Here is a 27,338-nt window from a genome sequence, read left to right on the forward strand (position 1 = left end):
TCCATCACTTTCCCAGGGATGGAGGTGAGGCTGACCGGTCTATAGTTACCCGGGTCCTCCTTCTTGCCTTTTTTGAAGACTGGAGTGACATTTGCTTTCCTCCAGTCCTCAGGCACCTCTCCCGTTTCCCAAGACTTGGTAAAGATGATGGAGAGTGGTCTAGCAATGACTTCCGCCAGTTCCCTCAGCACCCGCGGGTGCATCCCATCTGGACCCATGTCACAAAAAGAACTTCTGCCTTATATCTAACCTAAACTTCCCCTGTTTTGGTTTAAACCCATCACCCCTTGTCCTATCACTGCAGTCTCTAATGAAGAGTCCATCCCCAGCATTCTTATAGCCCCCCTTCAGATACTGGAAGGCTGCTGTGAGGTCTCCATGCAGCCTTCTCATCCCCAACTTTCTCAGCCTGTCTTCATACGGGAGCTGCTCCAGCCCCTGATCATCCTCGTGGCCTCCTCTGGACTTGCTCCAACAGCTCCATGTCCTTCTTATATTTGGGGCACCACAACTGCACACAGCACATTCCATTTTATGACAGAATATGATGTTACAGGAGTAATGGGGAAATCTAGACTAGGGCAGCATATGAAATGATTTTCACATGTTGGACTCACAAATGGGATGCATTTCAAGATGCAGGGGCAGTGTCTTGTAGGAAACCTGTGAGTGGTTGAGCAGTCTTATAGCCATGAGTACATCCATGCAACTAGGAAAGACTAAATTGCCACCTTGTACTTACTGTGCTTGAGCAACAGCTCTGAACGATGCTTACTTGGCTATTTCTGCCTTCTTTGCCAGTTGAGAAAATGTCTTTAAATCAGCATGAAATTATGTTCTATTTTTTCTTTTTGACTGACTGAAAAGGCTCATTTTTTCTCCTCAAGTCCTTAAATTGTTTCATTTGAGTAATGGTGACTAAAAGTGTTCTTTAAAGCATTACCTTCACATACCTTTCAACTATTTCTGTTTAGATAGCGTAACGTTTCAAAGTGGTTTATTTGATAATGTCATTTCCATTCCCTGGGTTTAGAGGATTTTCTAAGGCCTGGAGGTTTAAGCTTCAGCATGGAATGGGGGAATATTGTTTTAATTTAACATAAAAATTTGCATTTAATTAAAAATAGAAAAAATAACCTCAAAAAGCAACAGCAGTAGTTACAAGGAACGTTTTTCAAATGCGAAAATCAGAGTCATACAGACTCATTTTGGAAAGATGCACCAGGTATGTGACAATGCTCAGCATGACGCTTGGCTTGGGTTTGGTTGGGTTTTTTCATGTGGGCAGTTACGATTTTGTTCTTATGGAGGTAATTTTTGTATTTCTTACTCAACAATTTACAGTTGGTGGGAAATACATAGTAAAAAATGTTAATTCTACTGTAAATATCATAGAATCAGACTGGTTTGGATTGGAAGGGACCTTACAGCTCATCCAGTTCCAGCCCCCTGTCACGGGCAGGGACCCCTTCCACTAGAGCAGCTTGCTCCAAGCCCCTGTGTCCAACCTGGCCTTGAACACTGCCAGGGATGGGGCAGCCACAGCTTCTCTGGGCACCCTGTGCCAGCGCCTCAGCACCCTCACAGGGAAGAGCTTCTGCCTAAGAGCTCATCTCAGTCTCCCCTCTGGCAGGTTAAAGCCATTGCCCTTGGCCTGTCCCTACAGGCCCTTGTCCCAAGCCCCTCTCCAGGTTTCCTGTACCCCTTTAGACACTGGAAGCCTGTGAAGACTCAAACATTAAGAGAACAAAAAGAATTGGGAATCTCTGCAAACATTAAAGAAAGGTTCTTCTGATTCTCCAAAATTGGGTATTGTTGAAGCAGATTTTGTCTACCAGAACAGCAGAGCTTGTGAATGCAACTTAAAAAATCAAGTTCCTCTCACCAGTGTAGCCACAGTGATTATCTATGTCCATGCCCAAACCTTGGTCAGCTTTGTTCAAGGCCACTTTACCTTTTTTCACAGTAGATGTTGGAATAAAAATCAACTTGTTATCAAGCTGATCAACTTCATTACCTATTTAAAGTGTTTGACAAGAACTCTTAATTGCATCAGCTGCAGTGTGAATTCTTACAATGCCCATTCTAATGCTGTTCCTTCAAGACCTATATAATTGAGAGCTTTAAACTTTTTCATTCTGTTTAGTGTATGTCTTTTTCACGCTGAGAAGTATAAGGAATTTTCAGTTTGAAAATGGATTTGATATTGCCACACTATGGCCCTGCACACTGGAAGGATATGGAGAAAATGAATAATGGCTCAAAGATAGAGTTTTGACTTAAGTTAAAGGCTGGTGAATAATCTTATTTCAAATCAAATGAAGATCTGATTCAAGGAGGTTATTATTGGTGAGGTGGTGATTTTTCACTGCGGCTGAAGGGAAAATAATGATGGCTGCTTAATTTCTGGGAATGTCTGCAAAGACTATCTTTCTAATAAATCAAGGGAAAATAGTAGCATTTCACTAAGCATTCATTACTGGTAAGCTTTTCCAGGAAAAACTCTATGAATTACAAAGAAAATGCTACTATTTAAGTAGCAGGGACCAAAATGCTCCATCACGAATGCAATAGAACGAGCATCCTGCTTACTCTTAAGTGATTTCTTTTCTTCTATTAGGACTTTTTGTTTGGTCTCCATTATTCCCTGGAATTGCCACCACTCGAGATGAGCTGCTTTTGGAGGTGCTGAGTTTTTTAGTGTCGGCACCGGCTCAGCAGAGCTCTAGAGGATAACTTAAATACCACGTTTCAGTCAGCAAAGCCAAAACCTTTCCAGTTCATCTTGGATACCATAAAAATGTGTTATGTTAATTTTACGTTTTCATCAGGTGCCAAGGCTGAGTTTGTATTCCTGAGGTGGTGCTGAAATTACTGAAGAAGTAAGGCTGTGATTTCAGTTTCAGTGAAGCCGTTTCTGACTCATTTGGTGTAGATTAGATTAAAACTATTCCTTGTTCATAGGAAAATCTGGAAAGGTTTAGCCAGAGTGTTCTTGTGCAACTGATACGATGACTCTCTTTTTCTCCTTGTTTTTATTTCTCTTCTTTCTAGGGTCAGTACAGGCCCTCTGACTTGTTGTGTCCAGAGACATACATCTGGACGCCTATTGAGCAATGTCTGCCGCTGCTTGAACACTCAAAGTACTGTCGATTCAACCAGGATGGAAAAGCAGGTGAGTTTATAAGTAATGCTAAGCCTATACTTTGTCTGTCTTGTTTTTATAATGTATTGGTATCATCTGATGCTGAAGCATTATGGAAATTTTCCCTGTAAAGGAGAAAAAGTATAAAATTCACAACTCCATTAAGCCTTAGCCAAAAGAGAGCTTTATCTTCTAACCTAAAATAAGCAATGCAATGTTAAGTACATCCTGTTTTCCAGACTAGGTATAGTTTAAAATAGCACCTATTTCTGCCTTGCGGATAATTTGTTATTCTGTGCATGAATAAAACCAATCAAATAATTGGTCCTCCCTTACATTCCAGTTGGATGAATGCATAAAGAAAGGGAATTAGAATTAATACAGGAAGGTGAAAGGGCTGGAGAAGCTTAAAGGCATCAAGTGCTTTTGTTAAGAAACAAACTGGCAGATTTAGTTTAACAATTTGAAGAGTGCAGTGAACAGCAGAAGCTCCTTAAATGTCTTGAAGTGGATGGGACATAGGTTTTTACATTCTGTAAAGTAGATACTTCGTGATTTGCCAGCATGGAATGGTGGAAAATATTACTGACCAGAACATAATACAGTAATGATACCGTAAAACAATGCAATCAAATGGAAAGAAATACAGGGACTTGTAGCTACTGACTCTGTGGGCTGATTGCAGGCCCTGAGGGAGCTGTGTTAGAGATGCTTGGGGTGGTGCTTGGGTGGAAAGGAAAAACTGATCAACTATTTTCTGTTAATTGCAAATTGCTGAATATCCTTTTCCTGAGAGTTTCTCTTTCTTCACTGAATAACAGTTGGGAAAGGTGGTGGTATTGTTCAGAGATGTCAGTGATTCAGCTCAAGAGTATGTAACCCCATGGTCTGTTTCTAGCTATCCAAATACAGATTTGGCTGTCTCTGAGTGGTCTTGAACAACTGCTTCTTTCTTTTTACTTTCATGGCTATAGTTCAATACAGTTTTCATTCACTATCTGTTGAGTGTTGGAAGGGCAGGGTGTAGGTGCATTAATGGAATTTGGAGAGAGACGACCCTTCAGCAGGTTTGTGAACTTCTGGAAAAGCTGCTTGAATTCCTTGCTTTTCCTTCTCCTGTGTGTGTTACTGTTTATGCTGTGACTTGGTTGTTCCACTGGAACGTTATGATTATGAGAACCACAAAAATGAGGTTCCGATACAGATACTGATTTAAAAGTTTTAGTAGCAGAATCACCTCAAGTATGCTGAGCAAACAGAGAATGTTCTTCAGTGGTGGTTGTGCAGGTAGGCGTTTGAAGTGGTGGGAAATAGACTGAGGAGCATGCTTGAGTCCTCTCTGGAAAGAGTGTTTGTCACCATGGGCAAGCTGAGTGTGTAGGAGATGTAAATGGGTGGCACACCATGTGTTGATCAACTAGAATCATCGTTAGGTTGGTGAGAGGATGTTGGAAACAAATTACAAAGGTAGGAGGAAGAAGGGAAATGGTTTTGGGGGCCGATGATCAAGATACTCTTGTTATTCAGAGAGTGTAAAAATGACAACTAAACTACTGCCTTTGAAGGTGTGAGCCCCAAACAAGCAGAGGGGCGTCATCATCTCAATTCTGTTGAATTCCTGTGGCATACCATGCATGTGGGAATGTTAGGGTCTAAAACTTTGCATCATTATCAGGACAGGGTCTCTCACTCCAGACATTACTGGAACCATGACATATGTCCTGTGGCTTAAGGAAATTAAAACACAGCTACACGTTGAAATGCGTTGGGCCTGCTGTGAGCTTATCGTCATTTGAGGTTTAAGTGGCTGTTAGCTCTAAGGAAGCTATTTCTCAACTGTAAAATCGGTTTCCTTCTTGCTTCTTTATGCTCCACAATAGTCAGTAATAGGAGTTTAATGAAGCTACAGTGACTTTAAAAAAGAGCAACAGGATTGATCATGTGCTTTAGTCCTCTTGAATCAGCTTTCTATTATACTGCCCATAATTATGTCAGTTAGGCAGATTGTGATTTATCAGGAGTGGGGCTTCCAACATAGAAACTGAGGGCAAGAACCAGTCAACAACTGGGGGAAATAGTGCAACTTGCATTGCTGCCCGGGGCAATGAAACAGTCCCTGGAAATGGCCATCTTTTAGTATTGTCTGTAATGTCAGAGCGTTTCTGAAACATGACCTCACACTGGTTTGATCATTGTGTTTGGTAACTTTGAACTTCTTTTCCTTCCCTTTAAATGAGTGAAAACCCCCCAACCTAATAAATGTACCAGTTGCAGGTTATAAAAATGAATCATAGAGCAGCAGTGAGTGCTGCTTCAGGAGAGAACCTTCCAAGTCTCTGCAATATGAAAAGGATTGCTGAGTATCCATACACATTACACTGCAGAGCTCTTTGCTGTGATCAGATTTATCTTTTCTTTTCTGGAAAAAAGAACAGAAAAAGAAAAACAAAGTGCTGAATTTATTTTAAAGTATCAGACAATATTAATTGATATTTGCAGAGCAGTTTTGCCTGGTTTGCATTATGTGGTTGTTCCAAGCTTGTGCATTTTCAAATGGTTTTTAAAGTGTATTGTTTTCCATCCCCCTCTCCTCGGACGTCTGGTACTTTTGTTAAGAGTTTGGGACTGAAGAAGAGGACGGGCAAAACTAAACAGAGCTCTTAACTCTTTAGAGCACAGAGATAAGTCTAGAAATGTGTCTTAACAGTTAATAACTTAAAAAAGCAATCCCAAGAACCAGAATAACTGTTATTGTTTAGGATGGCAAGTCATGGGCACCTGGTGATTGAAACAGATCCAACTCTTCACTACTTCTGGCTAGTGTAATGAGATCCAACCTTACTTAACCTCAAAACTCTGCAGTCACACAGAGATAGCAATGAGGTCTTGTGCCAGAAAGCACCCAAATGTGATAAATAAATTGCTAGTGGGCCCTTTTGTGCACTTCCTAACATGTACTGAAAAATATCAGCTACTTCAGAAAAAAGCATGCATAGAAACACTCAAACAGCATTGATAGAGTCACAGAATGGTTTGGGTTGGAAAGGACCTCAAGATCATCCAGTTCCAACCCCCTGCCTTGGACAGGGACACCTCACACTAAACCATGGCACCCAAGGCCTCATCCAACCTGGCCTTGAACACTGCCAAGGATGGAGCATTCACAACCTCCCTGGGCAACCCATTCCAGTGCCTCACCACCCTCTCAGTAAAGAATTTCTTCCTTATATCCAATCTAAACTTCCCCTGTTTCAGTTTGAACCCGTTACCCCTTGTTCTGTCACTACAGTCCCTGATGAAGAGTCCCTCCCCAGCATCCTTGTAGGCCCCCTTCAGATACTGGAAGGCTGCTCTGAGGTCTCCACGCAGCCTTCTCTTCTCCAGGCTGAACAGCCCCAACTTTCTCAGCCTGTCTCCATACAGGAGGTGCTCCAGTCCCCTGATCATCCTCGTGGCCTCCTCTGGACTTGTTCCAACAGTTCCATGTCCTTTTTATGTTGAGGACACCAGAACTGCACACAATGCTCCAAGTGAGGTCTCACGAGAGCAGAGCAGAGGGGCAGGATCACCTCCTTCGACCTGCTGGTCACGCTCCTTTTGATGAGAGAGGATTATTAGGACTTTTATTGTTAACCACTATTAGTGGTTAATAAAAAAAGTCACTTGCTTGTATATAAATGCAGAGATAAATAGATAAATAAAATAATAGATCCTTTGGATACTAATGCATTCTGAATATTGAGGTAGTGCTGAACTTCATTTAACAGGCTATTAGATGGAAGCACAGATAGAGTTATGTTAAAGAAAAGAAGTTAATTAAAAGATTGCTCTGCAGATAAATACTTGTCAGTGACTTTGACAACATACCAAAGCTGGTGAGCAAAATTCAGTCGCATGATAGTGTCTGCTGACATATTCCTGGGTATGGTCTGTTTGTCATACTAGTTATCTTCCTTCTCTCAAAGCAGTCTTCGGGGTGTTACTTTGTTGGTGCTTTCATCTGCAGCTTTGTCCACAGAACAAATGCAGTATGAAAAGAATTATAAATAATGGACTTGGCATCCTGGCAATGCTTTTATCCTTCCACTGACCATTTTTTCTGACATGAATCCAGTGCCATGTCCTTTTCTAACATCTGTTGAGATTTTCAGTTTGCTGCAGCCTGAGAAAACTGTCTTCATGCGTAAAATCATTATGAAAACCTGCTTTTGGGATGGTAGTTAAATTAGTGGAAGACCTTAATTCTTTATTCCTATCAGCACTGGGCTGTCAAGACTTTAAAGAAGCAACTTCCGATAAGGGCAGATACAATCTCAACCTAATGTGGTGGCTTCAAAGCCTTCATAGTTTTATGGCCTTCTGACTATGTCATGCATGTGGGGTGCACATTGTGCCAGCCAGGGTGAACAGGGTGCTGTTACCCATGTGAGAAAGGTAGGCTTGATCTGAATTGCCCATGCCAGTCTCAGTGGTGGAAGCTGCTTCCCACCTCCCTGTGTCCACTGCTTTGAGCAGAAGCTTCGAGTAGTGCAGATCAAAAAGGACTTTTCTTGCCTTGGCTCATTTATCTGCTGAAGTTGATAAATTGGCTGAGCTGATACACATCTGTTCAACTTCCTGTATATCTAATAATAGAGTGAAATCAAAATGGAATCAAATGGAATACATTAATGGAAATGAAAGTACTTACGTGTTGAAATATACACATAACAAAGGCATACATAGACTCCTCCATTGGCTTGGTGTGTTCAGGGAGACATGACACTCTTTGCTCCAAAAAGTCTAACACAAACCACGATGGATGCAAAAAGATGGTATAAAGAAAAAGAGAAGCACTTCTGGTTTGTCTGGTCAATATAGTAATAGACTAAATTATAGTAACATAGTAATAGAATAAACTCTATGAATTTCTTATAACCAACGCAGTGAAGGAGAGTTTCAAAGAGGGATCTAAGGAAGTACATTAATTACCTTTTAGAGGTTATGGATAAATCTTTTGCAGCATGAGAGGTGTAGGAGAAATGAAAAATGCAGGAGACACAAAGGAGCTTTCTTTGAAGCAGTTTTGCTTCTTGGACTTCCTTTGACAGTTCATACAAAACTATTGATTTTAAATGGAGACCTCATAGCAGCCTTCCAGTATCTGAAGGGGAGCTATAGGGATGCTGGGGAGGGACTCTTCATTAGAGACTGTAGTGATAGGACAAGGGGTAACGGGTTCAAACTGAAACAGGGGAAGTTTAGATTGGATCTAAGGAAGAAACTCTTTACTATGAGGGTGGTGAGGCACTGGAATGGGTTGCCCAGGGAGGCTGTGAATGCTCCATCCCTGGCGGTGTTCAAGGCCAGGTTGGACAGAGCCTTGGGTGTCATGGTTTAGTGTGAGGTGTCCCTGCCCATGGCAGGGGTTTGGAACTGGATGATCTTGAGGTCCTTTCCAACCCAAACTGTTCTATGAGTCTATGATTCTATGATTTGGTATCTGATCCATGCTTTCCATGCATGGAAAGATGGGGAAGTAAATTTTGCAGTAGCTCATATGAGCGGATGATGAGGACTTGCCAAGAACAGAAGAAAGCTGTTGAAATAAGTAATGGTAAGATTAAAACTTGAAAGTCCATCTAGATATTTGTAGAGATGAATGAAAGGCTGATTTTTAGATGCACTATGTCGAAAGAAACTAGATGTGAAAACCCAAAGAGATCACAAAGCCAGTCATATGCCAGAAATTTACCAGTGCCTAACAGTTCAGCAGCCACTTTCCTCTCACTCTTCTTGATGCAGACCAGACATTGCATCTGTCATCTCCACACAGCAATAAAGACCTTGCTTCTTCCAGAAGAGGCGTGGAAGTGCTTAGAAGAATTGAAGCTGTAGACTATTTCCAGCAGGTCTGAGCCAAAATGACGATAGGCATTGAAGTCAAGCGAAGATAATTTGTCTTTTCTGTGCTTTTCAATGATCTGGCTGCAGCCACCCAGGAACTGGTGGGGCTACATCTACACAAAAGGCAGATGGTGAAATCCAAACTCTTCTAGATTGCCTTATGTTCACATACAAGTCTTAACCTTTGGAAAAAGCCTCAAAATCAAACCAACACTAAAATTGATGCCCGAACTCTGCTTTCCAGGAGTATTAGTCCCATGATCAGTGCCAGAGTCCTGGCCACTGCACATACCTGTGTAGAGGTCAGAATTTAAAGTGAGAGGTCTCATTTCAGTCTTGCATGAATCACTCTGTAAAATAAACCCCATTCAACCTTACAAACTGAGTTGATACCAAATCACTGTTTGAACTAAAGAAAATTAAGATTTACACTCTTCTTCTGTAGTAGTCTTATAGCTTTGATTGCAAGATTTTATCATTTATTTAAAGCTTTTGGAAATACAAGCTGGAAAAAACCCCTTTTTTTCCCCTTTAGAAATACATCTTGCTGAGCTATTACAGAACTAATTCTGTTTTCTTTGCTGCATGCAAAGTGACAATTTCCACAGCTCCGCAGCATTGCTCTTCTGCACGTAAGAAGCTAGAGCAGCAAAACCAAGCAACATGCCCTGTGTTTAATAACTTCTGAATCCTCTTATTAGTGACTTGATTATGTATCTTAATGCTTCTTGCATGAAACTGAGGGTTGTTAGTTCTAGTGAATAGAACTTAGAATTCTTACCCAGAAGTCTGCAGGTTTGGGCAGTTCATACAAAAGTATTGATTTTAAATACATATTTGTATGGATAGTGCTTTCACCAGAAAGCAGCTGTTCCAATAATCTTGGTTTCTAGTGCTGTGGTTTACAGAACCTGTAATTTTATGCACAGTTTAGATACTGTCCTTTGCTAATGAAAAGGGCATATTTCAAACATGTTTTACATTTCTTGTGTTTGTGAAGGCAAGTATTTGGTTGATTTTTCTTTTTGTTCCCCACCAAGTCCAGTGGCTGTTTAAGATATATTAAAAAAATACAGAGTATTAACATGATCCCGGTCTTGTTCCTCCTTCTGTCAATGGAAAAGCCATAATCACGTATTTATATCCACAAAGTGAACTGCGGTTGCCATTTGGTCACGTCTGATAGTGTGGATCCTTGGCAAAGTGATGGATACGTGTAGGGGTGCAGCTTCAAATCTACTCAGATGGATTAATGCGAAAGACAGTATCCATTAATGTTTATAAGGGTAGTTGTGATGCGGATTATGTTTATAAGGAGAAATGCAGTGAAGTTCTTGAGACGACGAAAATGTGGTCACAAAAGCCTCACAGATGGAAAACATTAAATTGTTTAGAACTGTGCAATCATCTGATTAGGGAGAAATTGCTGGTGTGCTCTAACCAACTGCTGTTTATAATTCTTTAAAGATACAGTGTTGTGTCTTTGGCAAGGTAGGAAACCGTTTAAATAAGTTCTGGTAGATCATGAACTAAATTCTTCTAAAGAACTAACTTTCCACTATCTTATCAGAGCTATTGGTAATAAATGTGAATTCTATAACCAAGAAAAAGAGAGATTTATCAGGTCTTTCTAGCAGCTCCTTTAGAAGAGACACATCTTACAAGTATGTATCTGTTTCTAATTAGGTTTATAAACACTTAGAATCATCAGAATGCAGATTTCTAAATCCAGTGTGATCCTTGAGCATACAAGATATTTAAACAATGAAGATAGTGCCAAGAAGGTATAGCCAGATGCAATTTTCCCTTTCCTTTTTAGTATGTTTGGATTAAATTGAAAGGACTGTCATGGGGTTTTAGCCTCATACACGAAAATACGCTCAACTATTCCACTGCTTCTGTAACAAAAAGGTAGTGTTGTTAACTCAATTTGTGGCTCTTAAACAACTGGCACTGCATAAATTGGTGTGTGGGGGTTAGAAATGACACTGAACCATGAGCTCCGCAACGGAGTCTCCCAAAACAATCAATTGCAAGGACAGAAAGGTCTTTAAAATGTGATTTGAAGTATGGTCATAATATGAAGTTCATTTTGCATTGTTCTAGCAAATCTCAGACTTTCCTAGATATTTCTGATTTACAGGTTTGGATTTTATGATATTATAAAAGAGATCTGCTTCTGACATATATGTGGCAGAGTAAACCGATGCCCCTGGAGAAGCACCATTGTCTGACTTGGAATTATAGAATCACAGAATGGTTTGGGTTGAAGAGACCTTAAAGCTCATCCAGTTCCAAGCCCCTGCTGTGGACAGGGACACCTTCCACTAGAGCAGCTTGCTCCAAGCCCCTGTGTCCAACCTGGCCTTGAACACTGCCTGGGATGGGGCAGCCACAGCTTCTCTGGGCACCCTGTGCCAGTATATCCGGGTCTGCTTCTGGTGGAGCTCATGAAACACTTGGCTTGGACTGCAGAATTCCCAAAAGTGTGTTTTAATCCAAAATGACTGTCATAGAAATTGTGTAATGAACAGATGTATTTTGAAATTACATATTTTATTTGAGGACTTTGCTTGGAAAATAAAGATACCCTGACATACTTCTCACATTGAAGAGATGGTTGTGTGCTGAACATACTTCTTCACCGTTTGAATCAATATTCAATGCTTATATTGAATATTGCTTCTCTAGAAGAATAATTAGGTTTTTTTTGGTGGCTGGACCAAAAGTGAACTCATTAGTTGGTGAAGATTCAGGGGAATGTGGGGAAGGTCAAGGGCTGCCAAATCTTGTAGGACTCATTTTCCATACACAGAAGGTGTTAGAAACATGAGAACAGAACTGAAACATGAAATAATATGGGATAAGCAGGGAGATCATGCAGATTCGGGCCATGCTGAGGATAACCAGCATATGGGCTTCATTTCAAAATGCGATAAAAGTTAAAAGCTGTAATTAGCTGCAGATACAGAGCAGCTGTGGAAGTGACACCACGGGCATGTGCCTTGCTCAGCCACACGCCACCAGCCACCAAGGCAAACTTGTTCCAGGGTCAGACCTTTTGGAACGGCCCTGGGTGCCTCAGAACGTGTTTACTGTCTGCCCTGGTGACATCATCCCGACTTCTCGCATGGAACATAATTGCTTCCATGTTTTAATTAATATAGCCAGCAAATTGATTGCTGTCATCTGATTTATTTAGTCGATAAGCTACTGCCAATTGCTTCAGTTTTTTGCCTATTTCATGGAAACGTTTGCAATTGGAAATCTCAGCTTGACTCTTGTATTTCTGATTCTTCCTCCTCATCTATCAATCTTTACGATTGCTTTGATTTTCCCTTCTTTTTGGAAGAGCCTTGCACTGCTTTCTGCCATTTGCACTTCTCCGCAGTTCAAGTATTTTATTAACCAGTATTTAACTCATTTAGTCTTTCACATTTTTTCCTTTTCCATCCCATTTTTTGGAGCTGCAACTCCTTAAAGCATAACCCTCATAGTTTTGTATTATCTTTTATTCCATTGGTTGTACTGGCATTGCAAGCTAGGGGCTCATTATTGTGTTTTGCTGTAAAACCTGCGATTAAAAGTCTCTGGAAGTCTGGTTGAAAATGGAATTCTAGGAAGCTTTCTTGTGAAAGCCTGAAGTCATCTTTAGCTGCCCTTCACTGTCAGCTGGCTCAGGGTCAGTCCCTTGGGGTTTTCCTTCAGAAAAAGACATCAAAGTGCTAAAGTTTTTTATTCTTGCATAAGTGTGATGAAAATCAGTGTCTGGAAATATGTTTGTAAAACAGAATCAAAAAAGCTCATCCAGAATTGCTGAAATTCCTTTGATTTTAATTAATATTTCTAGCTCAGCCACAGAGAATGTCTTTAAATCCTTGGAAGCAAGTTTGAAATACAGAGAGTGAGGATAACTATTAAAGTTACAAAGTGCTTTTTCTTCATTTGTGCAGTGCAAAATGACTCCCAAAATGTATGAAATGAGGCAGTAACTCTGTTTCTGCAATTGTAGCTGCTGTAAAATTAATTTTACATGATAAAGTCTGAAATGCTTTTACATGTCATAAATGGCAGCGTTGGAATCATTGGAAGTTGTAGAAATTCACATTCTTGGAAGGAGGTCAGTACATCTCCTTAGTCACCATTTGTGTGACGAAGCTTAGAGTGTCTCTTAGTGTTGTTTCATAGTTAGAAAATCACTGATTGTAGTGGAGTCCAGGATTTGGCTCCTTGGGTAAATCTTACTGAATGACGAGGTGGTTTAGTTAATAGTTGAAATGAAAATGCAGCTTATGTAGTGCTTCTCCTTTTTTCACGTGCAAAATATGCTCAGGAAATAGATGGAATAAGCTGTTCTGTTTGAGATGTCAGTGTACTTATCAGTTTTCAGGTTCTGCCAGAGTTAGGAATGAGATAAGCGTTCTGCTTTTATCTAGAAAAATATGTACTCCTGTTTTTCATGAGAAATGAATGCACTATTCATTCATCCCTGCTGGAAGTGTTTGGGTGGCACTTGCTCTCCCTCCCTCATCTTTTCTATTTCAAAATACATCCTCGATTTCGTATTCTCAACATTTAATTCACTGATTTAATGGCGTGTTTAATGTGTCTCTCCCAGCAGTAACTCAGTCACTTCTGATGATGTTCTTGAGACAAATTCTCTGGAAAGACGTGTGCAGTTTTAATTCCCTGATAGCGAGTGAATTAGCGTTCTCTTTTTGTGCTGTTTCCAACTGCTTGTTGGATTTTGACCATGATTTTCTCTGTCTCTAAAGAGAAATTAGCAGCTCAAAATACTGAACATTCCTGTGTTCTTCTGAATAACTTGGATACTCTGAGGAACAGAAAAACTCAGCTAACAGAGGTTCTGAGAACCACAGGGGAGATGCATCTGATGCAGAATAAAGCTTGATCTGGCTCACCAGTGCTGACCCAGTGAAAATAAACCTTCCCAGAACGCAGGAATCAGGCATTAGAAGTGCCTGCAGAGTCCAGCAGATATGAGTTGGGGCAAGAATGAGATGGTAAAACTTTGACCAAGCTAATTTGGATCTGCAGAACCACCTTGTGCCGTCTGCTGATGGGCTGTGTGCTGCAGTCACACTCAGTTTAGGGGGAGACAGGCTTCAGGACTGCAATGGACTTGCAAACATTAAAACTGAGCTGTACCTGCTGCAGTTCTGCTTCTGGTCCTTATATGCATGGAATCATAGAAAAATTTGTGTTGGAAGGGACCTTAAAGCTCCTCCAGCTCCAACCCCTGCCACGGGCAGGGACCCCTTCCACTAGAGCAGCTTGCTCCAAGCCCCTGTGTCCAACCTGGCCTTGAACACTGCCAGGGATGGGGCAGCCACAGCTTCTCTGGGCACCCTGTGCCAGCGCCTCAGCACCCTCACAGGGAACAGCTTCTGCCTAAGAGCTCATCTCAGTCTCCCCTCTGGCAGGTTAAAGCCATTCCCCTTGGCCTGTCCCTACAGGCCCTTGTCCCAAGCCCCTCTCCAGGTTTCCTGCAGCCCCTTTAGGCACTGGAGCTGCTCTCAGGTCTCCCCTTCAGGAGCCTTCTCTTCTCCAGGTTGACCCAGCCCAGATCTCTCAGCCCGGCTCCAGAGCAGAGCTACTGAAGGCCTTGCACCATCTCCATGGTCTCCTCTGGACTTGCTCCAAGAGCTCCACGTCCCTCTTGTGTTGAGGTCCGCAGAGCTGCATGATGCATTTAAACTAAAGGCATATTTGAAAGTTGACTAGATGAACAAAAAGGCCTTTTAAAACAAGAAAAACAAACAAAACACCCAAACCCGAAAGCCTCCTGAGTATGCAGTTAGTATTCTTCATTGACAGTTCACATACTCATTTCTCATATCTGAAGTAATCAAGAATAATGACAGAGACACAACCTCAAAAGAATTGACTAGTTCATTTTGTCTTCTGGAAGAGCATCTAGAAGTGAAATAGTTATCTTTGTCACCTTGCCACCTACTACATTAGATTCCCTGTTTTTTGTATTAGTGTCTTGGCTTTGGAGGCACCAATACTGTTTTTCGGATGGGAAGTTGTTCATTCTCATTTAGCTGACATTTTCCCCAGGAACTGCTTGGCTTTTTCGTAGTGCATCCCTGAAAAGCCAGTCTTGGAGAAATATCAGTATCATTTAAGTCCAGCCCTTCAGTAGCCGTTTCTCAGTCACCATATTTCATGATAACAAATTGAGGTAGGTTAGAATAATTGCATTATATGGGAGCTGCTCATAAATACATTGGGAATTTTATACTTATTGTTTTATGTGCATCCCTTTCACATGTGTCCAAATCTGGATTTTTAGTCAAGTGTGGATTAGGCAATGTAGTCCAAGGGCTGTATTTGCCGGTAAGCCAGAACCTATTGCTGGTTGCTGTGAATTCCAGCTGAAACTGAGAACTGCTCTGAATTGCTGTATTCACAGGAAATGTTTTCCATTGGCCCCTATTCATGTTTACTACTAGAATAATAAGAGTCAAAACACAATGAGTTATTGTTTCCGTGTGGCACAGCAGGGCTAGTGGCTTTTGAATGCGTTTTGTAAAGTGATTAGCCTGCTCGCTTCTCAAGATTGAATTGCAAATCATAAACCAGTTGTATGATTGCAGGCACAAAGCCCAAAAGTTTTGTTTGGAAAACGTCTTTAGGATTTAGCCTTGCTGCTACTTCCTGTCTGAACCCATTTAAAAGTTCCCTGTAAGTTATACTTGTAAAACTGCAATTCTTCTGTCTTTGTCTTTTAAGGATCATTGATAATATTTTGATGAAGTGCATTTTCCCCCTCTGAAACATTCTCTTTTTAAACAGTGATTGCAGAAGTTCCTATTTTTCTCTTGTAGAGGAATTGCAAAGAGTTGGCTGATGGAGGATATCCTGAGCGTTTTACTGTACTGCCTTTGTGACTTATGCTTTCTGGATTTCATTAAGAATCCTTTTCATTGAATTTTGTTGTTGTTGTTGTTTATGCTCCATTTTAACTGTCGTCTTATTTTGGTTTGAGTTAGCATTTATACCCCAAAGCATACTGGTCTTTAATAGTTCTTAATGTATGAGTCTACTAATAAAGAAGCAGTATGAGAAGAAACACATTTCAAGTCACTGTAGTATATAAATATTACTATGACTGGATATTGCTTATCTCATCACTGTGTATTGTCATATAGGTTTTGAGGATGATTTCCTCCTATGCTTTGCTGTTGAACACAAAGAAATAATACTTCAAATTGAGTGAGGAACGAGCTTAAATTCAAAGGTCAAATACATTAGATTTGTGACTGAGGTGGAAATCTTTTACTTCCAGTCATTAATATCTCCTATAGGTCAGTCATAAAATTGGAAAACTCCGTTTGTTTCTTCCTTTTAAAGTTTTCGGTTTAAAATCATTGCTCATTGACTGACAGGGTCGTGTAAACCAGCTGGAGCTTGCTTTCAAAAAGCATTCCACAAGGCTGTAGTGTTTCTCAAATCAGTTGACATGGCCACGGTGTAACCAGCAAAGGATGGGTGCCTCTTTTGATCATTTTCACACCCAGTTTGAAAGCTTTGGGTTATCATGAAACTTTCTAACTCCTTGTAAATTGAATGTTAAGCCTGTTATTCTTCTTTGGTTTGGAAAATGTGAACACTGTGTTCATCTTTAAATCCATGCAGGTCCAACTGCTTCAAAATTGCTAATGAAAAACCAAGAACAACTTGAAACAAACCCAAAATCCAACGTACCCTTTTGGGCTGTCCATCTGTAAATGCCAAGTGTTAATCTTTGTGTTTTTTCCTGTCGATCTAATGCTTAGAGATAACAATAGTTTCTCTGAGATTCCATTTTTAATCAAAATGGAAGCTAATTTCTAGTGTGAGTTATTTAGGTGGGTGTTTCCTTCAAAGGCTGCTTCCAGAGTGAAGCCCAGGTTTCAGTTAAAGGCACAGGATTAAATACTTTAGAGTCTGAATTAGGAGTGGTTCTTTGCCCGTTTCCTTTCTTTCTTCCCGTTTCATCCTGCTATGAATGTTCCCTGTGTAGCGTGGGAGCAGAAGCGCAAAGTGAAGATGGCCAAATGCTTTCTTTGTTCCATGAGGTTTAAGTAGCATTTAAGGAAACTGAAGCTTATAATCAGAAACAGCGTTATTTCAGGGGTTAGCAGGAGCACCACGTTTCTTTTTTGAATTAGAAATACCAGACCTCAGTAAGGCTTCTTGCTAATTCTGAACCCATTCTGCACAGAAAATGTAAGCGATATTTCCTGTGACTAGTGTGGGGCTTGGGGAAATTGGCAGTTTTCCTTCTTCCTATTTAAAAAATAAGAAAGTCAATAAATTTGTCACTTATTTTTTTATCATTTCTTCACTTATTTTCCTGTAAGTGGAAAAATGTACTTTACAAAAGATGTCAGCTTGCTTGCAGCTCTAGATTATTAAGTGAGACCTCACTTGGAGCATTGTGTGCAGTTCTGGTGTCCTCAACATAAAAAGGACATGGAACTGTTGGAACAAGTCCAGAGGAGGCCACGAGGATGATCAGGGACTGGAGCACCTCCCGTATGGAGACAGGCTGAGAAAGTTGGGGCTGTTCAGCCTGGAGAAGAGAAGGCTGCGTGGAGACCTCAGAGCAGCCTTCCAGTATCTGAAGGGGGCCTACAGGGATGCTGGGGATGGACTCTTCATCAGGGACTGTAGTGACAGGACAAGGGGTAACGGGTTCAAACTGAAACAGGGGAAGTTTAGATTGGATCTAAGGAAGAAATTCTTTACTGTGAGGGTGGTGAGGCACTGGAATGGGTTGCCCAGGGAGGTTGTGAATGCTCCATCCCTGGCGGTGTTCAAGGCCAGGTTGGATGAGGCCTTGGGTGCCATGGTTTAGTGTGAGGTGTCCCTGCCCATGGCAGGGGGGTTGGAACTGGATGATCTTCAGGTCCTTTCCAACCCTAACTATTCTATGGTTCTATTATACCCCTGACAAATCTGTCACATTTGTGAGAAGTATATGAAAGGTGATGAATGAAGAGGTACCACTGACCCGGCACCCATCACGCATGGCTCTGAAGGAGGGTGGTACAGAACACTGCCGCTGCAGTGTTTGATCAAAACCAGCTTGACCCTAATCAACCACCACCCAAAAGCTGGTTTAGTAACAGTTTGCTACAAAAACCTTTGAGCTTTCACACACCTTTTTGAATGTGATGTTGGCTCCAAGCCTGTGTGGAGTTGCAGCGGGCTGTTGCAGAGCTCACTCTCTGCTCTCTGAGTCTCACTTGCACGGCTTTGCACGTGCTTACCCGGCTTTCTGAGCAGATGTCGCTGGTTTTCACTTCAGCTTATATTAGGTAGTAATCATAAAGATTCATGCACTTGGAGAGTAAAAATATTTGGCAGTCTGCTTCCTAAAATAATTTCATAGATACTAATCAATTCCTACGCTGTAATCAAAAAATTCAGGTCATGAAAGTTTGGATTTCTGAGTAAATCACACCAATGCCCATTTTGCTCTTACTCCAAACAAAAATGGTAATAATTTTTCCCCCTTTATGTTGGTATTTCAGCAGGAATGCATATCCGCGTTTGAAAATCATGTTTGGGTTGCGGGAGGGAGCTTGCAGGTTTGGGGGAAGTTAGTGGGTTGTGCAGAGAAATAAAACCAGAGTTGTACAGGAGCCTGTCAGACTTCCTGCTCTTCACATTCCTCCTTGTCCCTTGAGTCCAAAAGCATTTCTGGGGCTGATTGCTGGATGAGGCTGGCTTTGAAGACCACTGTTGTTACTTTTAGCTTATTGCTTGGTGTCGCTCAGCAATGTGTGCTCTTGCAAAGGTGCATGCATGGAGCTGGTCCACATAATCAAACCTGTATCTGCCTGACAGCACAGCATCACGTAGAGGGTCTTTAGATCACTTCTATTTCTTACTTTGTTTTTTACCCATACTTAGTAATGTATCTATATTGCTGTTTCGGAAAATAATTCCTTCAGGTAGAATTGCGTTTAATAGTGATACGGGGAGAGGGAACAAAGGCTTTTAACACCTCTTTGCAAGTTTTTTATGGGATCAGGGTGGCAAGGTTGAATTACATATGAAATCTCTGCTATATTAACATTTCAATAGCTGACTGCTATATAAACAATTTTCTGGTTTAGGAGTATAGGGGAGAAGAGAATGAGGTGACAGGTAATTTATTCAACAAGAATTCAGCTGTATTGTTAGCGTTGAGACTAACGGGATGATGTGGCTCTGAAGACAGACAGTTGGCATCTGTGGTTGCTCAGTTTCCTAAAATGACAGGTACTTTCAATCTACACAACTGCTTTTTCTGAACTTTGGGGGATTCTATGTATCTACCATCCAAACTACATTGATAGATGTACCTGAATTAAAGGAGAAAACATTATATGTTTTATATGTCAAGTGACAGTGTCTCTTCCGTAGGCTACAATTAATCAACAGCTCCTGCACAAAAGGCAAAGTCCCACATCCAACAGATAGGAGCTTGGAAAAGGAATTTTGTCTTCAAGCCTATGAAGTTAGATTAGATACAATGAAGAAGCTCTTCCGTGTGAGGGTGCTGATGCACTGGAAAAGCTTGCCCAGAGAAGCTGTGGCTGCCCCGTCCCTGGCAGTGTTCAAGGCCAGGTTGGACACAGGGGCTTGGAGCAAGCTGCTCTAGTGGAAGGTGTCCCTGCCCGTGGCAGGGGTTGGAGCTGGGTGAGCTTTAAGGTCCCTTCCAACCCAAACCAGTCTGGGATTCTAGGATTGTATCTTTGAGGCTTGTATCAATGCACCAGCTATTTGTGAGGTGAAGCAGAGGCTAGTGGGAGACTCAGGAGGTAAAAGATGAGAAAGTGCATGAAGGTAAAAATAAGGGGGTTTTGGCTTTTTGATGGTAACAACACTGCATTCAGTAATGATTAAAGCTGATTATTTACTGTTTGTTCCACTACCTGATGAGTCTGGGTCTTTCCAGAAATGGAAATCACTCACCGAAATTTACTTTTTAAAAGCATGGAAATAACTCTAATTGCTAGAACTCTTTTTCTTGTTTTGAACGAGTAATTCTATTTAATATAGCATATGATCTTATTTTGAATTGAGATTCCTCCTGTATCCCAGCATCAGTCACGCAGAGAAGTCGTGTTATAATTTAGTTGGCATCTTCTTAAATATAAAGCAAATTTTATCCTGTGGCACTCAGCAGGAGCAGGTATTTGAAGTTGTGATTTTGGGAGGGTAATTTCTGTCTTTAAACAATGCTGGAGCCCAGTCTCCTTTTATTTCCCATTAAATTCTCTTAAACCTATTCTGTTCAGATTTAAATCATGAGTAAAGGGAATACGTTCCTGAATTCATACAGTGTTGCCTCCAGAGCAGTAGCAATTGAAAGGTGGCTGAAGTTTAACTCATGGATGTGTTGTTATGGTGACACAAGTTCCTATTTGCCTGCTCTAAAAGCTTAACGATGTACCTGAGATTATTTTACTGACACTTTACATTGCAGTAAAAGGTTTCTTGTTCAGATGGAGTTTAAATTGTATGTATTTAAGTACTTTTACAGAAGGTTATTTTTATCATTAAAGGTTTTGTTTTGGGGGGAGTCAATGGAAAAATATCTTTGTAGACACTTGGACTGTTATTCTTCTGCCTTTCAAAGCTTATTTGCAGATTCTGGAATCAACCTTAATGTGTAAACCAAATATAAACATAGTCCATCAAATGTAAGTTTGTAAGACCAAGTATATCTGGCTTTAAACATTTCCTGAGGACAAACTCATTGCTAAGTCTTTTATATGTGTAGTTTATGCACAGGACTTACTGTGTTAAGCTTAAAACATGTCTGAAGTATTTGTATTATAGTGATTTTTTCAATATATTGGTATTTTCTCGACTGCTCTGGGAGAGCCTTCTCCTTCCTGCCTGAGGGTTGTGTTGTAAACCTGTGCCACAAACCTGTCCAGGGGAGGACTGATCTACAGCACGGTTTGGCAAGCCTTACTTCTCCCCAGAAAACATTTGGCTACAGTGCTTAAACAACTTTCATGGAACCCTGGGTCAAAGCAACAGTTTCATATGGCTGTAGAGTTAGCATGGACCTTGAGTGTGAGGGCAATTCACTGACTGCACTTGATGTCGTGAGTAAAAGTAGAGTAAGAGTATAATGCTGAGCAACAAGAACAGAGTTCAGTTGAGCCAGTAAGGCTATAGTGAAAGCAAATTTACAGTGGCTTTAGTTACTTTAAGAAGTTGAATCTGATGCCAGGAATGTTACAAGCCAAAGGATGAACTCATCCAGAGTATTGAGCTTCAGTACTATTTGAAAGCAATGAGTATCAAACAGTGAGTAGTGAGCAGCTTTGAAAGTGCTTTTGGCATGAGCCTGTGAAGGCTGGGCTTGGCGTAAATCCATTTCAGGACACAATCTTATATTCAGCTTAGACATGCAGTAAATATAAACGTTCCAATTTAAGAAGTTAAAATAACTTTACACTTGTGTCACCTCCAGAAGCTAAACTTGCAAATTTTCCCTTGGTGAACTTTCAGAGAGGAGGAGGTTGTAATAGAAGTGGCAGGAGGGCTGGTAGTAAAACCAACCTATTGGGATATCAGAAAGGTGTTGGCCACGCATCAAAAACCTAATGGATTTCAAAGAGGGAAAGAAAGCCATAAAGTGTTTTTGACTTGGTGTTTATCTAAAGCAATTGCCAACAATAATGAGGGGAGAGTGCAATCTTAGCAAGTACTGTTCAGATTCTCTTCCTTCAAACCATGTTTTCCTAGTTAAGTCTTAAGAAATACATGTTGCTTTCATGTTAGGAATCAAAACACAGATAAAAGTAATGAAGTCATTCTAAACTTTGCAAAGCAGGCTTCGTTAACTTGCACATACTAAATTCAAGCAATCAGCAGGAAAACGTTGATAAGCCGTTTCTCTGGATGAATAGCGGCAGGTTCTTAAGAATGGCCTGGAAAGAAATGAGTTTCATGAGCTCTTTTGTCTTCATTAAAGCATAAAGAAGGCCCAAAAGGGAGTATTAAGCTTTTCTATAGTTAAGGCTACTTTTGAGTAGAGATTTGTCTTACAGAATTCTTCAGCTTCTTTACAGACAAGTTGTTTAGCTTACCTGTGGCAAGTTTAGTGAGCAGGTATGTAAAACAAAAAGAAGACAGAACTTGGTGACCACTTTGCTTCCCAGAGCTCATGTCACATCCTTTGCACTTTGGATAATTGCCATTTGTGAAACATGCTTAGAAAGTTCTACCTCTATTTATTCTCTTACAAATGAAACCTGCCTTTGCCCATGAAGTAGCTATTTGAGTTACCTGTTTTTCCATGGCAGTTGGTTTGATTTTGAGTCAACTGATGATCAGCGGGCGGCTTCAGTGTCTGTGTTGTAAGCAAGGAACAGTGTAGAGTGGATACCACTGAGATCCTGTTTAAGGATCCTTAAATGTTCTAACCTAAAAGCAGAAAGTATATGAACATAACCAGTATTTTAATTTGGGGCAAACTGATGCAGTACTTAAAGCTAAACAATTACACTTACTTGTGCTGGCTCTTCAGTCAGAAGAATGTCCTGATGCCTGTGCTGGTTTTGGCTGGGGTAGAGTTAATTTACTTCACAGTAGCTAGTAGGAGGCTATGGTTGGATTTGGGTTGAAAGCAGTGTTGATCACACAGGGATGTTTTGTTATCACTGAGCACTGCTTATGCAGAGTCAAGGACTTTGCTCCTCAAGCCACCCTACCAGTGAGGAGGCACAAGAAGTTGGGGGGAACATAGCCGGGACAGCTGACCCCAACTGACCAAAGGAATATTGCAGACCGTATGGAGTCATGCTCAGTATATAAAGCTGGGGGAAGAAGGAGAAAGGGGAGGACATTGGGAGTGATGATATTTGTAGGCAAGATGGGGCCTTGCTGTTCTGGGTATGGCTGAAGGAGATTGAATGGGAAATGATGAATGGATTTCTTGTTTTGCTTGTGTGCACAGCTTTTGCTTTACCTATTAAACTGTCTTTATCTCAACTCATGAGTTTTCTTGCTTTCACCCTTCCAGTTCTGTCTTTCATCCCTCCAGGAGGGAAGGAGTGAGGAGCTGCGTGGGGTTGAGCTGCTCATTGGGGTTAAACCACAACAATGCCAAAATAAGATTGAGTCTTTGTACAGTTTATGTCCCTAAATGCTCAGGTTCTAGTAAGCATCTCTTCTCTGTTACTGTTTAAATTTGTATGGTACCATTCTCAAACTTGTGTTTCAGACTCTGTGTTCAAGTTTACTCTCACATTGCCGGCTTTTTAAACCTGAAGTTCAGGAAGGAAAGTGTAAGGGTTTTTTTTCTGCCAGTATTCTGTAATGATTGTACTAATTTTCCCTGCAATGGCCTCAGGTGTGTGGCGTGTTCTCTTGCTTTCTTTAAAAGAGTTTTCTAGCACTTTAGAGCCAATTCTTCTGACACACAGCAGCTATATAACATTATTATTCAGCAGTAGTAGCATCGATTGGGTTCATAAAAACAAGGAAGTTTTAACTTGCTCAACGATGCTCTTATGTGTATGATTCTGGTTAAATTAAGTCACAAGGGGTCTGTAGATGAGGTTAATGAGATTCAACTGTGGTGTGTGTATATCTTTTGAAAGCTTGAGGAATTATGTTGTGTTCATCGAGCTAGTGCTTGCACTAACTCTGTTGGGGGTCAGACTTGAAGCAAGAGAATGTACTTAACTTTGTTCTACTACAGGAGGACAGAAACCTGTATAAATGAGGAAAAAAAGATGGGGTTGGAAGGCCAGGGAGTTTCACCTGGGAAGGTAGTTTATTGCCTGATGCTTACCTAAAGCCAACAGCATGGAGGCTCCTTGCTGGACTTAATACACTTTTCACAACTGGGGCAAGGGAGCACTCTGTGCTGGTAGATATCGAAAGAGCTTTCAGTCATTAAGCGCAATAAGGAACAACAGTGGGTTGCTTCTGATCGGTTGTGTTTGAAAGTATTTTCCCAGATAAAGTTTCACTTCTGTCAGTGGGCCCCAGTGAGCATTAAATCATAGAATCATAGAATAGTTAGGGTTGGAAAGGACCTTAAGATCATCCAGTTCCAACCCACTGCCATGGGCAGGGACACCTCACACTAAACCATGGCACCCAAGGCCTCATCCAACTTGGCCTTGAACACTGCCAGGGATGGGGCATTCACAACCTCCCTGGGCAACCCATTCCAGTGCCTCACCACCCTCACAGTAAAGAATTTCTTCCTTAGATCCAATCTAAACTTCCTCTGTTTAAGTTTGAACCCATTACCCCTTGTCCTGTCACTCCAGTCCCTAATGAAGAGTCCCTCCCCAGCATCCTTGTAGGCCCCCTTCAGATACTGGAAGCTGCTCTGAGGTCTCCACGCAGCCTTCTCTTCTCCAGGCTGAACAGCCCCAACTTTCTCAGCCTGTCTCCATACAGGAGGTGCTCCAGTCCCCTGATCATCCTCGTGGCCTCCTCTGGACTTGTTCCAACAGTTCCATGTCCTTTTTATGTTGAGGACACCAGAACTGCACACAATGCTCCAAGTGAGGTCTCACGAGAGCAGAGCAGAGGGGCAGGATCACCTCCTTCGACCTGCTGGTCACGCTCCTCTTGATGCAGCCCAGGATACGGTTGCTTTCTGGGCTGTGAGCGCACACTGCAGCCGGCTCATGTTCATTTTTTCATCATGTGAATTTTAGAATACAGCAGTGGAGGCATGTTCAGAAATGCTGTGTATCACCATTGGAGATGTGTGATGCATGATTTATCTTTTCACACAACACAAATACAGTTACTTCGCAAGCTGGGTTTTGTTTCCAGCCATGATTCAAGAAGACTGCTCTGTAGAGCAGGTCTGCTTTCATCTGCTGTTCATCTGCAGATTGGTTTTATTTCTTCATACAGTTTTCATTATGTCTATTGTAGTTAAGATCAGAGGGACAATCTCCATAACTAATTTTTATGTTCTCGATTCTCTTTGCAGTTGATGAAGGTCGGATCAAGGAACTGGGCAGGGTGAGAGTACTCCACAAGAGAACCGTCATGCCTTACAGCGTGTATAAGAAAAGACGGAAGGGACCAAGTGATGAAGCCAGTGTCCAGCAATATGCAAGTCTGGTTGGACAGACCTGTTCAGAAAGAATGTTGTTGTTTAGAAGTTGAGAAATGGCGAAATGGCATTTTGACGCCGCCTCATTTTATTGCACTGCCACTGGGTGATATGTACTATAGTTGTGTGTTGGTATGCCTCCTCAAATAGCGGTATGAACTACAGGTATATATCTAGGCTTGTGTGAATACATGGTACTGTGTTTTAAGGTCAATTCCAATAAAATTTACAGTACAGCAAGGCTTTAGCAATATAAGGTTAGAAAAACATGCTTGCAATATATTTTAATGAAGTAGCTCTAGCCTTTCTATGCATTTTGAATAATTCTGAGTGTCTAAGCAAAATGAAAAACAGGTGTCTTTTTTTTTTTGTAGAGACAAAGGTTGACTAAATCTACATTAACAATAATTAAATTACAACTGGTTTCAAACAGCACCTTGGATATCTGTCATTAAAAATTGCCATGAAATTTATGCTCGCATTCGTATGCTCCTAGACTCTTGCAAAGAGAATTGGAACGTGCTGTGACTTTCTAACGTGAAATCTGGCATGGTTTGGTTTTTATTTCAATAGTATATTTAAAAACAGGAAGAAGTTATTTTCACTGCACATTCTTCATTTGTTTGAAGCAGTAGGTTAGTGTCTGAGGTCCTAGTGAATGTAGGAGTTCACAGTGGATTCTTAGTGGCAGGGGATGCAGTGCTTTGGAAAACTTTCCCCTTTAGAGATGAAACAGAATAGTTGCACTATAAATATACCAAAGATATGCAGCCAAGAGGCACAGTGGGTTTTTGGTATAAGCCTTATCCTTTGTCTAAAAAGAGTGGATATTTTAGTATCAAAATTTCCACTAATGTGAAATAAGAGCTTGGAAGGTTTATCCTGCAGCTCTTCGGTGCACATTTCAGGACTATGCTAAAAACACCAGACATGAGGTACCACTGCTGGGGTTTGTTGCAATTGTTTTTTCTTCTGAATTGCATGGGAAGACTTAAATATCATATTCCTGCATTTTTTACTGTTTTGTTTGTGGTGCAGCAGCTCACAGGTTAACATCTTGTATGTTAACGTCTTAATACCATTGTATTAAATACTTCTGCTGGAAACACAGGAAGTTGTGATGCTTTACGAAAGCACTTTATTAACTGATACCTGAATGTTCTCATTTGTAGTCTGCGCGCCTATCAAGTCATATAAGTTATAGGCATTTTGGGAAATAACACTTGTATAATTCAGTAATGTATTACAACATTGTAACAACCCCAATGCATTTATGTTTCTTAATCTTCTTGGATAACAGAAGCTAGTATTTACCTTGAATCAACTTGAAGTTTCCTGTTAACTCTAGAAAAAAGATTCCTATTCAAGAATACATGTGTAGATGGTTTACCCCAGAAGGGAACCAAATTCTACTTTACCCTCTGAAGGTTACATCTATCATTCATGTCTTTGATTTAATTTTAAACACTTGGCCAATATTGTTAATCATTGATTTGTATGTGGAACAGGCAATTCAAGTACATTGCAGATTTAACCTTTTGTTTCCATATCTTTTTGATCATTCTAATAGCATTGATAACAGCTTCAACAGTGATTTCAAACAGTCATTTTGTTTTATTAATTCGGATGTAGTGTATTGATCTGCTCCCAGCCTGCAACAAAATTGTTTCATTCTGTCAGCATTATAGCTGTATGTGTTAATCTTTTGCCTGGTACCAAGAAGTTTCTGTATACTGTACCATGTAGCTTGTCCATGTCTTATCTAAACCTCTTGCCACGGGGGAACCATTAAATACTACTATGAACATTAGTGTAAAGAGTTCATTTCTGTGGAGAAGATACTCTTGCCACTCAGTGAAATGTCGACTAGTATAATGTTTTCTGTCTACGCAATATGTTGAAAAGCGGTGATGCCCATATGGCCTGAAACCAAAATAGATGAGAAAACCTTTTTGTATGATATAAAATCAGTTAATGGGCACAGACTTGCAAAATCCTAAAGATTATCAGTTATGCAGATTGCCATTTCATGATGGCCTCGCTGTGCTCCTGGAGAAGTTAAAGTTTCTGTTAAATAGCACGGGAGCAGACTTAATGTCACCACAGAGAGTTCTTGAAGAGCTCCATCTTTTTGTGCCCACTGTTTGTTACTGATATGCCTTCTAGATATGTGTTAGACTGCTGTCTGATGGT

General features: G+C 40.8%; 1 protein-coding gene across 6 annotated transcripts in view; it reads left to right on the top strand.

The window, feature by feature from the left end:
• Positions 1-26,955, top strand: part of ATE1 (arginyltransferase 1) — a 90,116-nt gene extending 63,161 nt beyond the window's left edge. For all 6 annotated transcript variants that reach the window (XM_080621764.1, XM_080621762.1, XM_080621763.1 and 3 more), the window contains 2 exons: positions 3,055-3,175; positions 25,020-26,955. In XM_080621764.1, coding sequence (XP_080477890.1) covers positions 3,055-3,175; positions 25,020-25,198 — 300 coding nt within the window. In that variant the 3' untranslated portion in view covers positions 25,199-26,955. The remainder of the gene's footprint in view (positions 1-3,054; positions 3,176-25,019) is intronic.
• The last annotated feature ends 383 nt before the right edge of the window (positions 26,956-27,338 follow it).

The sequence above is a fragment of the Psittacula echo genome (genome assembly GCF_963264785.1).
Source record: "Psittacula echo genome assembly, chromosome: 6".
Classification (NCBI taxonomy): domain Eukaryota; kingdom Metazoa; phylum Chordata; class Aves; order Psittaciformes; family Psittacidae; genus Psittacula; species Psittacula echo.